The 12,214-nt window shown below is 45.8% G+C and overlaps 1 protein-coding gene across 1 annotated transcript in view; it reads right to left on the bottom strand.

Moving 5' to 3' along the window:
• The window catches only part of STAG1 (stromal antigen 1), a 2,620,144-nt gene that overhangs the window by 2,404,028 nt on the left and 203,902 nt on the right, over positions 1-12,214 (bottom strand). Inside the window, exon 3 of the mRNA XM_044070350.1 lies at positions 11,602-11,678. Within this exon, the coding sequence (XP_043926285.1) occupies positions 11,602-11,678 (77 nt within the window). The remainder of the gene's footprint in view (positions 1-11,601; positions 11,679-12,214) is intronic.

Below are 12,214 nucleotides of genomic sequence, written 5' to 3'. Positions count from 1 at the left end.
CCACCTCTGCCTTGTGGCCAACATCCAGTCAGGCTGATTTCCCCTCTGCCTCGAGGAGGCTGGGCTCCAGACGTGCTCTAGTGAAAACGCTGAGATTTTCTTTGAATCACATTTTTCTACCTCCTCTGATTCCTAGAAAAGGATCTTGAGGAGTAGAAAAGCTGATCTCAAAAGTAGACAAGGTCTACTGTCCTGTTCACTACTGGTAAGAGCTTCTTTCACTTTTGGTCCAAACAAGGTGGAATTATCATGGTGGCATTTATGAAGGGCACCTTAAAGCTTTTCCTTGAACTCACAGCCGCATACAGGCAAGACGCTGGATGCTGATAATACCCATGCTGGCTGTCCTTGATGTACCATCGGCTGCATTACCTAACAGTCTTATGGCCACATTAGAGGAAGATTGTAGGGTACACATTTGGATATTCACTGTTTTTTTGGAGATCTTAAGTAAGATATCCGAACGACACTTGGAAAGCTCCTTGATCAAGTCCCTTTGGAAATGTGTCCGGTGTGATAAATAGTTCAGCAATCGGAGTGCAAACTCCATTGAAGCAAATGCTCGTTTCCCCAGTATGGTCAATTTCCCCGACTCCCTGCTCAGGGGACAGAAAGAGGAGCTTTCTTCTGACAGCTCCTTTTTCGTGTCTGCTGCTACCACCATGTCATCTACTGGGGGACTCCAGGACCAATGTTTCCTATCTTTAAGGGCAAATCTTGTCCAGCTTTTTTTTTTGGGGGGGGGATAGGCTCTGCCACATCAGGTTCCTTCCAAGTCTTCGGAGCAATGAAATCAGTCAAGGAGTCAGGAGGTAGGACCACCTAGGACATCGAAAGGTTGGAACCAAAAGCTTCAAGAAACACTGACTCACCAATTCCAGAATGTCTCCAAAAGAAATGTCTTTGGGGGGTGGATCTTCCCCATGATCTAAGCTGGTGTCCTTGGTGATAGACTCAAGAGGGCAATCTATATGCTTCCACTTGCAAGTCCTCTTCCAGGGAATGTACTTAAGGGCTTAAGGACACACCTTACAGTCAAGATGTGGAGCAGAGGAAGAACCACACAACAGCAGAATCGGTAGTCTTTTAACTCCAAAGGAGGACCCTAGAACTGAGCTATGAAAAGCCAAAGCTCTGAGTGGTAGGGATGGCTCTGAAAACTGTAAAGTCGACTCCACCATCAGGGCCATAACTCTGATGCTCTGGCGCCAGGACTCTACTCGATCCCAATGCATCGGTGTTGAGAAAGTGGGGGAAGGAGTCAAAGCCAAAGTCTCCAGGACTACTAGATCTAACATTGGTACAGAGTGAGTGAGTGTGTGTGTGTGTTTGGATCCCAGATGCAGTGGATCTAAAAAGTAGATGGTGCTGGAACAACTATAGCCAGTGTTAAAGGGTCTGATCTCAGTCCTCTTCTTCGGGATGGTGCCAGGACGACACCCAGCTAAATCTTTCTCCTAAGAAACTTCATTATACAGTCGACATCCAATTCTACACTTCTACTGGACTGACCAGACTTTGATGAAGCAGCTACTGATTTGGGTCTTGATGGAAGCTGTTGAAGTATCAAGGAGTAAAGACTGGGGCTGATTGGCCTTGGAGAAATTGAAGTTTTCAGGGAGGGGAGTTCCTATCCTGGATGCAGTTTGCTCTGCCTCAACAGCTTAGGTGCTAGACCTAAAACAGCACTCTGATCCAGAGTCTTTTTTTAGCTTTGTCTATCCTTTCTTGTCTTTTTTCAGACAATTTCTCTTCATGCTTTTCATTCAAAATGTTTCTCTGTCTTTCTCTCTCTTTTTCCTTAGATCACTCTCTTTTTCTCTTCCTGTCGGTGGAAGGAGAGCTATATACATATATAATATATATATTCTACAGCTATCACACTATGAACAGTAAGAAGTTACTAAAAATTTTATAAACTTACACTATTAAGAAGCCTAAATCCCTATTACCAAGTACTAACACAAAATATTAAATGCAAAAATCTAACCATTAAGCTAAAGGGAGAAGGAAAAAGTTCAATAATTTTCACTTATTGTGAGAACAGGATGGAGCTCCCAGTAATCATGTCTGTTTTGTCAGGTGAACAACATTCGAGGTAAATAAGGCATGAAAAGAAGTTATGTACTCACCATAACGTTCCATCTGAGTAGGTACTTCATTTGCCTGCAACCTGTGGGTATCGGATCTGACCTCGGATCTGAGCCGGCAGCTTTCCAAGCTCCGAGCTCCTAGCTCCTCCCCCTACCCATAATCCCCTGCTACCAACCATATTACCTCAGATCGTTTTTTTGCCTCACCAACCTGGTAACACAAAAATCAACTCTAAAGGTGATCAGAAAATCCCGAAAGGTACGGGGGATGGCAGGGGGGGGTCGGTTGCAGACAAATGAAGTACCTACTCAGATGGAACGTTATGGTGAGTACATAACTTCTTTATCTGAAGTAGTTACTTCATTTGCTCTGCAAGCTGTGGGAGAGTCCCCAGCTACCTTATAAAAACCTGGGTGGTCCTTACGGAAGGATATTCCGAAGCACCGCGGAGCCAAAAGAAGCCCTACTCCTCGAAATCACATCTAGTTTATAATGAGAAATGAACGTATGAGAAGAGGCCCAAGTAGCTGCTGAACATATGTCATCCACTGGAACCCTAGACCAAAAAGCTACTGAGGTGGCTACAGATCTTGTAGAATGAGCATGGATACCAACCGGGGCTGGCTTGCCAGACGATATGTACCCCTGAATAATACACTGACAGATCCAATTTGCTACAGTCACTTTGGAAATGGCTTTGCCCATGGCTGATTTTGCATAAGAGACAAACAACTGGTCCGACTTGCGAAACTCTCTAGTCCTATGCAAGTAGAAACGCAGCTGTCTGTGCACATTCAATTTGTGCAACGTGTATTCTCCCTTGTTCTGAAATTTTGGAAAAAACACTGGTAGATTTATCGATTGATTTATGTTTGCTTCTGAAGCAACCTTAGGCAAGAAAGACGGGTTAGTCCTGAGGGACACACTATCTTTGTGAAAGATGAGGTAAGTATTTTCATACACAAAGCTTGCAGTTGCAGTTCTAAAACCCTTTTGGCCGAAGTAATAGCCACTAAGAAGGCTGTTTTCCATGACAAGAACATCAACAGAACCGAGGCCGCAGGTTCGAAAGGTGGACTCGTCAAGGCTTGCAAAACTAGAGTGAGATCCCATGGGGGGATCACAGACTTTACAGGTGGATTTAAAAGAAATATGCCTCGTAAGAAGGTTTTGCACAACTTTGTAGATGCTAAGGAACCTATGCCGTCCCCCACATGAAAATGGGAGATGGCCGCCAATTGCACCTTAACCGTAGAAGCACTTGCTCCCTGCCGAAAAATCAACGAGAGGAAGTCCAGAATGGTCAGAATAGGGACAGTAAATTGGTCCAAGCCCTTGTCTTTGGCCCAAATGGAAAAACGTTTCCATTTACTGTTGTAAAGTTTTCTGGTAGACGGCTTATGAGCCGCAACCAGAATGGCCTTAACGGGAGATACCAGGAGTGCTAGCCATTATTGGAGCTGGATCAACCAAGCTTGAGGTTGACCAGGTTCGGGGTTGGGAAACCCGCGGGATGCGAGATCAGGCCTGGACTGGGATCCAGAATCCATGGAGGAGCCACACTGTGAGACCGCAGAAAAAGGAACCAGATCTGTCGAGGCCAGAATGGGGCTATGAGAATAACTCTGCTCCCCAACCGACAGGCTTTCTGAATGAATTTCATCATGAGCAGGAGGGGGGGATAAGCATAAAGGTGCCCGGGAGGCCAAGCATGGACTAGAGCATCTCTGGGGGTCTCCCCTCTGGGGGGAATTATTGCGAAGTACTCGCTGCATTTTGTGTTTAAAGGAGAAGCAAAAAGATCTCAGTGAGGCAGACACCATTTTTGGAAGATCTGCTTCGCAACAGATGGATTCAGAGACCACTCATACGGAGTGAGAAGCACCCGACTTAGCTTGCCCGCTAATATGTTGGACCGTCCTGGGATGTGCGTTGCTACCAGAAAGCGGTTGGTGGAGATCACCCATTCCCAAACTCTCATGGCCTCTCGGCACAGGGGATAAGATCTGGTTCCTCCCTGTTTGTTTATATACCAGACTACTGACATGTCTGTCTGGATCGCAATAGTCCCCAGGGGAAGGTGGTCGTGGAGAGCTTGCAACGCCAAAAGCACCACCATCTCTAGGACACTGATATGCAATGCAGTCTCTAGGGAAGTCCACGTGCCTTGAACGGATCTGCCTGAACAATGCCCCCCACCCCACCCGAGGCGAGAAGCGTCCGTGGTCAATGTGGCTTCGACCGGGGGAATCACAAAAGGCCTCCATTCTCTGAGTTCCCGCGCATGTAACCACCAAAGAAGGGAGTCCCTGCAAACTCTGTTCAGCGGTATCGGCGTGTTCAATGGGTGGAACGAGAGGGACCACTGGACTTGAAGGGTCCATTGTAATATTCGCATTCGCAGACGGGCATGGAGGGAGAGACCGATCGCTGCTGACATAGACCCCAGTGCCCTCAGGACTAACTCCGCTGGAGGAGTAGGACTCCGAAGAAGGGCTAACACCTGATACGACAAGCTGTTCAGTCTGACTGACGTTAGAGTAGCTCGGGAGATTTGAGTATCCAACCTGGCCCCTATGAATTCCAGGACTTGAGTGGGACACAGGCATGACCTTCTGCCGGTTCACTGAAATGCCTAGGTTGTGGGCTACAGTCAGTGCGTAATCCCTCGCCACAGAGAGATGATGCCTGTTGGTCGCGGTAAGGAGTCAGTCGTCTAGGTACGGGAAGACCTGAATGCCCTGAAGTCTCAGGTGGGCTGCAACCATTGCCATGACCTTGGTGAACACTCTGGGGGCTGAGGTGAGGCCGAATGGAAGAACCCTGAATTGATAATGACTGGCTCCGAGCCGGAAGTGGAGAAACCTCCTGGATCGTCTGTCCATCAAGATGTGGTAGTACGCATCCTTGAGGTCTATGGAGCACATCCAGTCGTTCTCCCGCAGAAGGGGGAGAATAGATTGAAGAGTGACCATCCGGAACTTTTCCTTGGGTATGAACAAGTTCAGAGCGGAAAGGTCTAAGATGGGTCTGAGGTCCCCGGTTTTCTTTGGCACCAAAAAGAACCTTGAGTAATAACCCAATCCGGACTGATCTGGGGGGACGGGCTGGATGGCTCTTTTTCTTAGCAGCTTCAAAATCTCTGAAGCCGCTGCCTCACTCTGATCGGGTGGGACATCGGGGAGGCGTCTGGGTTTGGGGGGAAGATTTAAGAATGGAATGGAATAATCTCTGGATATGATACGGAGCACCCATCGATCCGTTGTAAGGGACTCCCAGTTTGACAGGTGCTCCGTCAACTGCCCCCCGACTGCCTCCAGAGAGGGACAGTCGGTCAAGCCCTCAGGGCTGTTGCGCGGGTCTGTCCGAGAAAGTTTCTCTAGACCCGAAATTACGCGGCCCCCCTCTGCCTCTGGGCCGGCGTCCACCTTGTCCTCTTCTGCCTCTAGAGGACGAGTGATCCGCAGCTGGATGAGATTGCTGAGACTTGCGGAACCACAGCTTCTTTTGTCCCCTCTGATTCCTGGAGAAGGATCTTTGGGGACTAGAGTAGCGGACTCCGATGGCAGACAGCGTCTTCCCATCCTTTTTGCTTTGGACCAGCGTATCGCGAAGTCTTGCCGAAAAGAGCAGAACCGTCAAAGGGGGCGTTCGTGAAGGACGCCTTGAAGGGATCCGCTAAGTCGCAAAGACGGAGCCAGGCGTGACGTCATAAGACGACCCCTGCTCCGCTGGCTCTAGCAGCTCCCTCAGAGGCATGGGAGAGGAGCCACATAGACGTATTAGAGATGGATTTCAGAGTGGCCATTCGCATCATTTACACATTCTTGTCTCCTACCGGCATGGACTCCGGGGAGGCTGCAGCGTATTCCTTGATCAAGTCTTGCTGTAGCCTGATGGTATGTGCCATATAGTTCAGTGCCCTTATGGAAAAGGTCGCTGAAGCAAACATCCGCTTCCCAATCCGGTCCAACGCTCGAGATTCTTTATCTGGCGGGTGGACCAAAGAACTCTCCTGAGCGAGTTCTTTCTTGGTGGCCGCCGCCACCAACATGGCATCAACAGGGGTTCCTTTGGCCCATGACTGTCTATCTGTGGGGGGACTTAGGACTTTATCGAGACGCCTAGGGATTGGCTCCACGGTGTCGGGCTCCTTCCACGCCCTGGTGGTAATTAAGTCCACCAGGAGGTCGGCCGGAGGGGACACCCAGGAGGTAGATGGGCCTGCCTCAAACGCCTCCAGGAACATGGATTCATCAAGGGAAGGTTTTTGGGCAGACCACCCCCCTCTAATACGCAATATTTCCATGATGTCTCCAAAGGAGACATCTTCAGGGGGTGACCTTGGGGAACCCTCCCTATCATCCAAGTCCGTGTCGGTGGTAACGGACTCTGGGGAGTCCAGGTGCCTCCTTTTACACTGACGTTTCCGAGGAACCTCCTCGGTGGGGCTATCCGAAGAGGGCTCGTCCAAGGGTTGTTGTTCCTCCACGGGAACTAACTGGAGGGCTTGGGCAGGCTGTCCCGATGGGCGGACGATGGAAGACAGACCCTCGTATACAGTGGGGGTATGGGTGGATCTGAAGCCCAAACCGGGGACCTGGAGGACCTCGACAGTACCCTCTCCACTACCTCAAAAGCCAAAGGAGAATCGCCCTCGCCAGCCTCTGAGAGCAATCTCCTCGGCTCTGAGGAAGGGATCGGGTCAGAGCCGATGCAGTCGGCGCCGAGAGAGAGGAGCGCTCTGAAACCAACAGCTCTGAAGACACAATTCCCTTGGATCCGACGCTCAGCCCTCGGCCCCGAGAGCTCGGATCTGACAAGCTCAAGGGCATAGTCGGCGAAGACACCAGTGCTATCGGCGCCGACAAATCCCTGGGTCCGAAAAGGCCCGGATCCGATGACTCAGAGATCCGAAAACGAGTTGGAGAAGGAGTGATCGGGGCAAACATGGGGGCCGCAATCCCCCCCAGGGGGCGGGGCAAGAGCACCCCCATCTGCATTTGGGTCTGCAAGAACAGACGCATCATCCGAATCCATATCCGCTTCGGAGATGCTTCTCGACCTGGAAGAGGTAGTAGAGGCAGGCCGGGAGGGCCGCCTCAATGACCTCGAGGGAGACCGATCCTCCTCCTCCAGCTCCGGTGAGAAACTAGGCGAACGGAGCAGAGAGGAGGAGGATCCGGAGACCCTCGAAGGAGACTTAGCTGCTTTAGCTGGCGGAGCAGAGTGTTGAGATTCAGCCTGCCTTTTATGGGATCTATGTCCCTCCTTATCCTTGTGCCTCTTCTCCCTGGCAGAAGAGGCACTAGTTTCCTCAGAGCTCAAACCCGAAGAGGGAGGTTGAGTCCCGGGTTGAGCTAAGGGAACAGAAGGCGCCGGAGCCCGAACGGGAGAGGAAGAAGCCGACTCCTGGGGGAGCTTTCCCGCCAGGATCAGCTTGTTCTACCTATCCCAAAGTGCCCGGGGGTTAAAGGCCACACAGATCTGGCAGGCCTCTGATAGATGGGCTGCCCCCAGGCACAAAACGCACTGAGTGTGGCCATCAGCTGGGAAAAGCTTGTGGCCACACTCAGTACATTTAGAAAAAACGGCCTTAGGCCCTTCCGACATCTTAGCACTCACACACACACACCCAAACGCTAAGGGGGGAGGGGGAGTGACTAACGAAAAGCTAATTAACTGCACCAAAAAATTTAACTAGCACAAAAGGGGATCGAAAAAGGGCTAATACCACACACACACAAGATTTTAAATTCTAGAAAAAAAGGTTATAAATCATCAACGATCTCACCCAGCCAGGAGCTCTTCAAAAGGAAAGCTTCTTCAGCCGCGGCAAAAAACGGTCTGAGGTAATATGGTTGGTAGCAGGGGATTATGGGTAGGGGGAGGAGCTAGGAGCTCGGATCTTGGAAAGCTGCCGGCTTAGATCTGAGGTCGGATCCGATACCCACAGGTTGCAGAGCAAATGAAGTAACTACTTCAGATCAGAGGAATTTGTGGGATGGGCTGGAGTCACAGCTCTCAGATTCAATGCTCTAGTATAAGACGCCAAGGTTGGATCAGGCATCCCACATGTTGAATCAGATGAAAATAGACAAGACTGGATCTTAAAATTCTAGTTATAACACATTCTAAAAGATTTTGAGAACTTAACCAATCAAATCTTGTGACTGACCCAGAAACAACCAATCTGGGGACAATATTAGCAGCTTTATAGGAACACTTTACGGCATCCTTAATTATAAGCAGCACAAGACAGGAATTCAAATAATTGTTTTTATCACAGAAGGGAGGATAACAGTTAACTTATTCAGACAGAAGCAAATACTTTAACATGTAAGCATGGCAGTTGAAAACTCTGAAAGTTAAGCGGCAGAAGAATACACTCTCTTCCCAAATTTGTCAAAAGCTTTCCCACCTTTGTCAGAGGGAAAGGGATTAGCAATTTTGTCTAGCAGATGCAGTTTTGGATATGAACATCACTGCATAATTTGCTTTAGCATTAGAAAACACATAATGAGATACCTTATATAATGTGTTAGGCTTCTCAGAGACTGTAGGTTGACTGTCAGGGAAATTACAAGCTGTCTGAAAATATTCGTCAAGAATACATAAAGGAGAGGGTAACAGCTACACACTGGGGAAATCTGCAAATGTAACAAACCAAAACATATTTGCTGGGAACAGGAATATCATTCTGTTCCTTATGAAAAAATACTTAATTTTAGATGAGATATCAAAAGAAGATAAGTCTTTCTGGGAGGAAATCTGAAGCTACACTTTCCTCAGAATCTTCAGCTTAAGAAGACAGCCTTTAAGCACAACATTCTCCCTTCACTCCCTGTTCATTTAACTGTAAATCAGTGTCATAAATATAACTCTTTTTTCTTATCTGAAGAGGAAACAGGCACAGTAAAAGCAGAGATCAACTCCCTGGCAAACCCAAGCTAATCTTCACTGTCCAAAGAGATAGAGAAATGCAATGCTAATTTTTTCTTTCCGTTTTCTTTGCCTGGGAAAGTTCCTGGAAAAAGACTTACCTTAAGCAGGCACTCTCCCTCTCCCAGAGTCCGGGTTTCCTATCTGGACAATCTGGATCCCAACACCAGCCCTTATCCTCAATCCAACAAGAATGGTTCTCCTTTCCCCACACAGGGCAACACAACGGCCACAGAAGATGTCTCTTTCCCCTGGTCCTTAGAGGAATGTAGGTGCTACAACAAAGGAACCAGGGGAAAAAACATCTGATGTCTAAGGAACTAAGACCAGTCCAGTCACAGCAGAATCACCCAATGGTGGTGGAGGCAAAGAAACAGCTGACCTCATACCCAAAGACTCCCCGTTAACTTTTTTTTGCTAGCATATGGGAGAAGGACAGATGAGACTGGTATCTATTCCATAGGTTCAGATACAAAGATGGATAGTGATGCCTAGTAAATGAAGTGGTTTTGAGGTTAAAAAAAAAAAGTCCACAAAATCCTGCCCCTAACACATACATTCTATAGAAAAAATATCTACAGCTTAAAAATCAGTTTTAAACACAGTAAGTTTCTGGAAGCATTCACAGCACTCAGACCTTCTGTAACAGAATGAAAGTCCAAGCAAAAATAGTTTCCTAGCATAAACAATACTAGTTTCACAAACAAAAGAAAAAAAAGCTTTTCCCTGCAGGAAACTTACCTGCCAAGCTCTGAGAGATCACTAGACGACAGAGAGCTCAAAAAAAAAAAAACACACCAAAGGAGTGTACTTTGATGTCAAAAAAGCTCTGCAACTTTTTGCACTGTCTTTTATATGGAGCTCTGTCCAAGCTCCTAACACACCATGCCCAGGGTGCCTTTAAGCTTTGAAGAACTGGCGGGATTACGAGGACAGGACCCAAACAGTTTAGACTACTACATCAATGATCTAACATTGAAGACAAAAATGCTACAAAATATCCTCAGCTGTGGTACACACACTGGCCACTGTAAACCACAATCTCAAATTATTGTTATGCTTGACTAAAGATCTTTAAAGAAAAACATCAAAACATTAAATAGATGCAAGTCAATATGTTGATGAAATTACTGTGGTGCAGATGAGGCATGTGAAGCACCGACAACTGTCCAGAACAGCTGAAGAAAGTTCCAAACAATGATGACTACTGTGTGTGCCTCACACAACAGCTGAAGTTCAATCAGACACAGGTAAAAGACTAGTAAAAGTCCTCACAGAAAGAAAGGACTGTTGATGAAAATGGTGGGGAAACAAAGAGGGAGGGAGGGAGAGAAAAATAAAGGTATTGAACATGGCACAAGGGCTGCTGCGATTAGCACTGCTGTCTCACATTAAGAGATTCATCGCTAATTCTCAAATGGGGTGCCTTCTCTATAGAGTGTGGACGTCTTTCCTGTGTCTGCATAGGTTTTCTCTGGGTACTTGAGGAACCTTCAAATCTCCCAAACAAATGGCAGGTAGACTGCATGCATGCATACAGAATTGTGATTTGCCAATGTGTGCATGATGAGGAAAAAAAAGGCCTTGCAAAAGCTAGTGCTACTCTCTACTTCCTAGTAAACTCTGTGGATGATGAAGGTTTGCTGGATCACTATAGGAGTCATATGCCACAAATGGACATGGATGAACAAAAGGAGCTGACCCTATACAGATAAAGGACACACACAGATATAACACAATACCATGTATCAAAGTTTAGTCTAAACATTTAAACACAAATCTACCAGAAGGGGAGAAGATGAAAGGTCAACTTAATTATACAAATACCAATAAACTTTTTAAACATAACCTTTTACGGCTCAAGTGTGTTTGATGATACTGCAGAATTCTGCTCCTTCCAACTAACACAAACTCAAACTCTATTGCATTAAAACTCAACTTCTGCACTCAATAATGTTGGATTAAACAAATAATGGGGATCAAATGGCCAAAAAAATTAGAAACTGATTTTACCTGCTGCTATTACAAACTTACAATGTTGCTACAGTAACAGGTTTTACACTAGCATGCATTTTCTGAAGGATATTAAATCAGAAACTGAAATAAATGCCTGTCATTATCTAGTGACTGCAATGATTTGTCAGAAAACTACACATTTTATGAACTAACCAAAACTGAGATAAAAATCTTGATATTACGGAAAATTCTAGACAGAGACACAGAATGGCTAAAACTAAGACCTGCAATCTAACAAGCTGCTAGGGTCATACCTCTCAACCTCTTAAGAGCAAGAAATCTGGACAAAGCCATAAATAAAAGTGGGACAAAGGCCTAAAATTTAAATATTGCTCTTACACATTTTGAAAGTTTGTATTAGCATGAATTTTCTGAAGGATATAAAGTCTGAAAGTCAAATGTCTATTGTTTTCCAACGTCAATCTTTAATGATTTACTATTAATTTGCCAGAAAAAACAATGTTATGAAAAATGGACAGAGGCCAAAATCTTGACATTGTGCAAAAAAAAATCTATACAGTTGACAGGTATGACCAGGGTTTAACTTACCTCATCAAACTCTTCTGTCATTTTCCGGATAATTTCAGCATTTTGCATGTTTCTGAACATCTCAATTCGGACAGTCCCTGTGTTTGGAAAAAAAAAAAAAAAAAAAAACATTTTCTTGAAAGGAAACCAAAAATTATCTTTACTATTTTACAACATTTAACTAAAAAATGATCATGCTGCCAAGATAAAAAATCCTGAATTCAGTAATGTTGGGATACTTCAATCTGTTAGATTTTAATTCTTGGTTGTTTATTCATACATAATTTTACATTATGAAACTCTAAAAAGATTTGATTAGTCTTCCGTTTTAATTTCTTCAGTACAAGACTAAAATTCAGAGATAACACACCAGCAAAGCAAATTAAAATGGGGAAAAAGAGGTCATAGCTCCTTCATTTTTACACAAATTCTCCCAAGTTACAAAAACCTTGGCAAATCTATTAAAAAGAAAGACAAATAGGGTCACAACGGTTATGCAAGAACATACCCACAGCAGCAAGCAATGTAAGTTACGTCTAATTCATAACATAACAGCAGACATTCAGAAATCACTTATGTGCTCCACCCAATGTCAGTTGCACTTACAAGTTTAAAAAGGAAACACCAGTACCAA

This window comes from Protopterus annectens, chromosome 4.part1 (assembly GCF_019279795.1).
Source record: "Protopterus annectens isolate FY-2018-M chromosome 4.part1, PAN1.0, whole genome shotgun sequence".
In the NCBI taxonomy this organism is placed as follows: domain Eukaryota; kingdom Metazoa; phylum Chordata; order Ceratodontiformes; family Protopteridae; genus Protopterus; species Protopterus annectens.
Note: the sequence above shows the minus strand (reverse complement) of the source record. Positions and strands in the feature narration are given on the sequence as shown.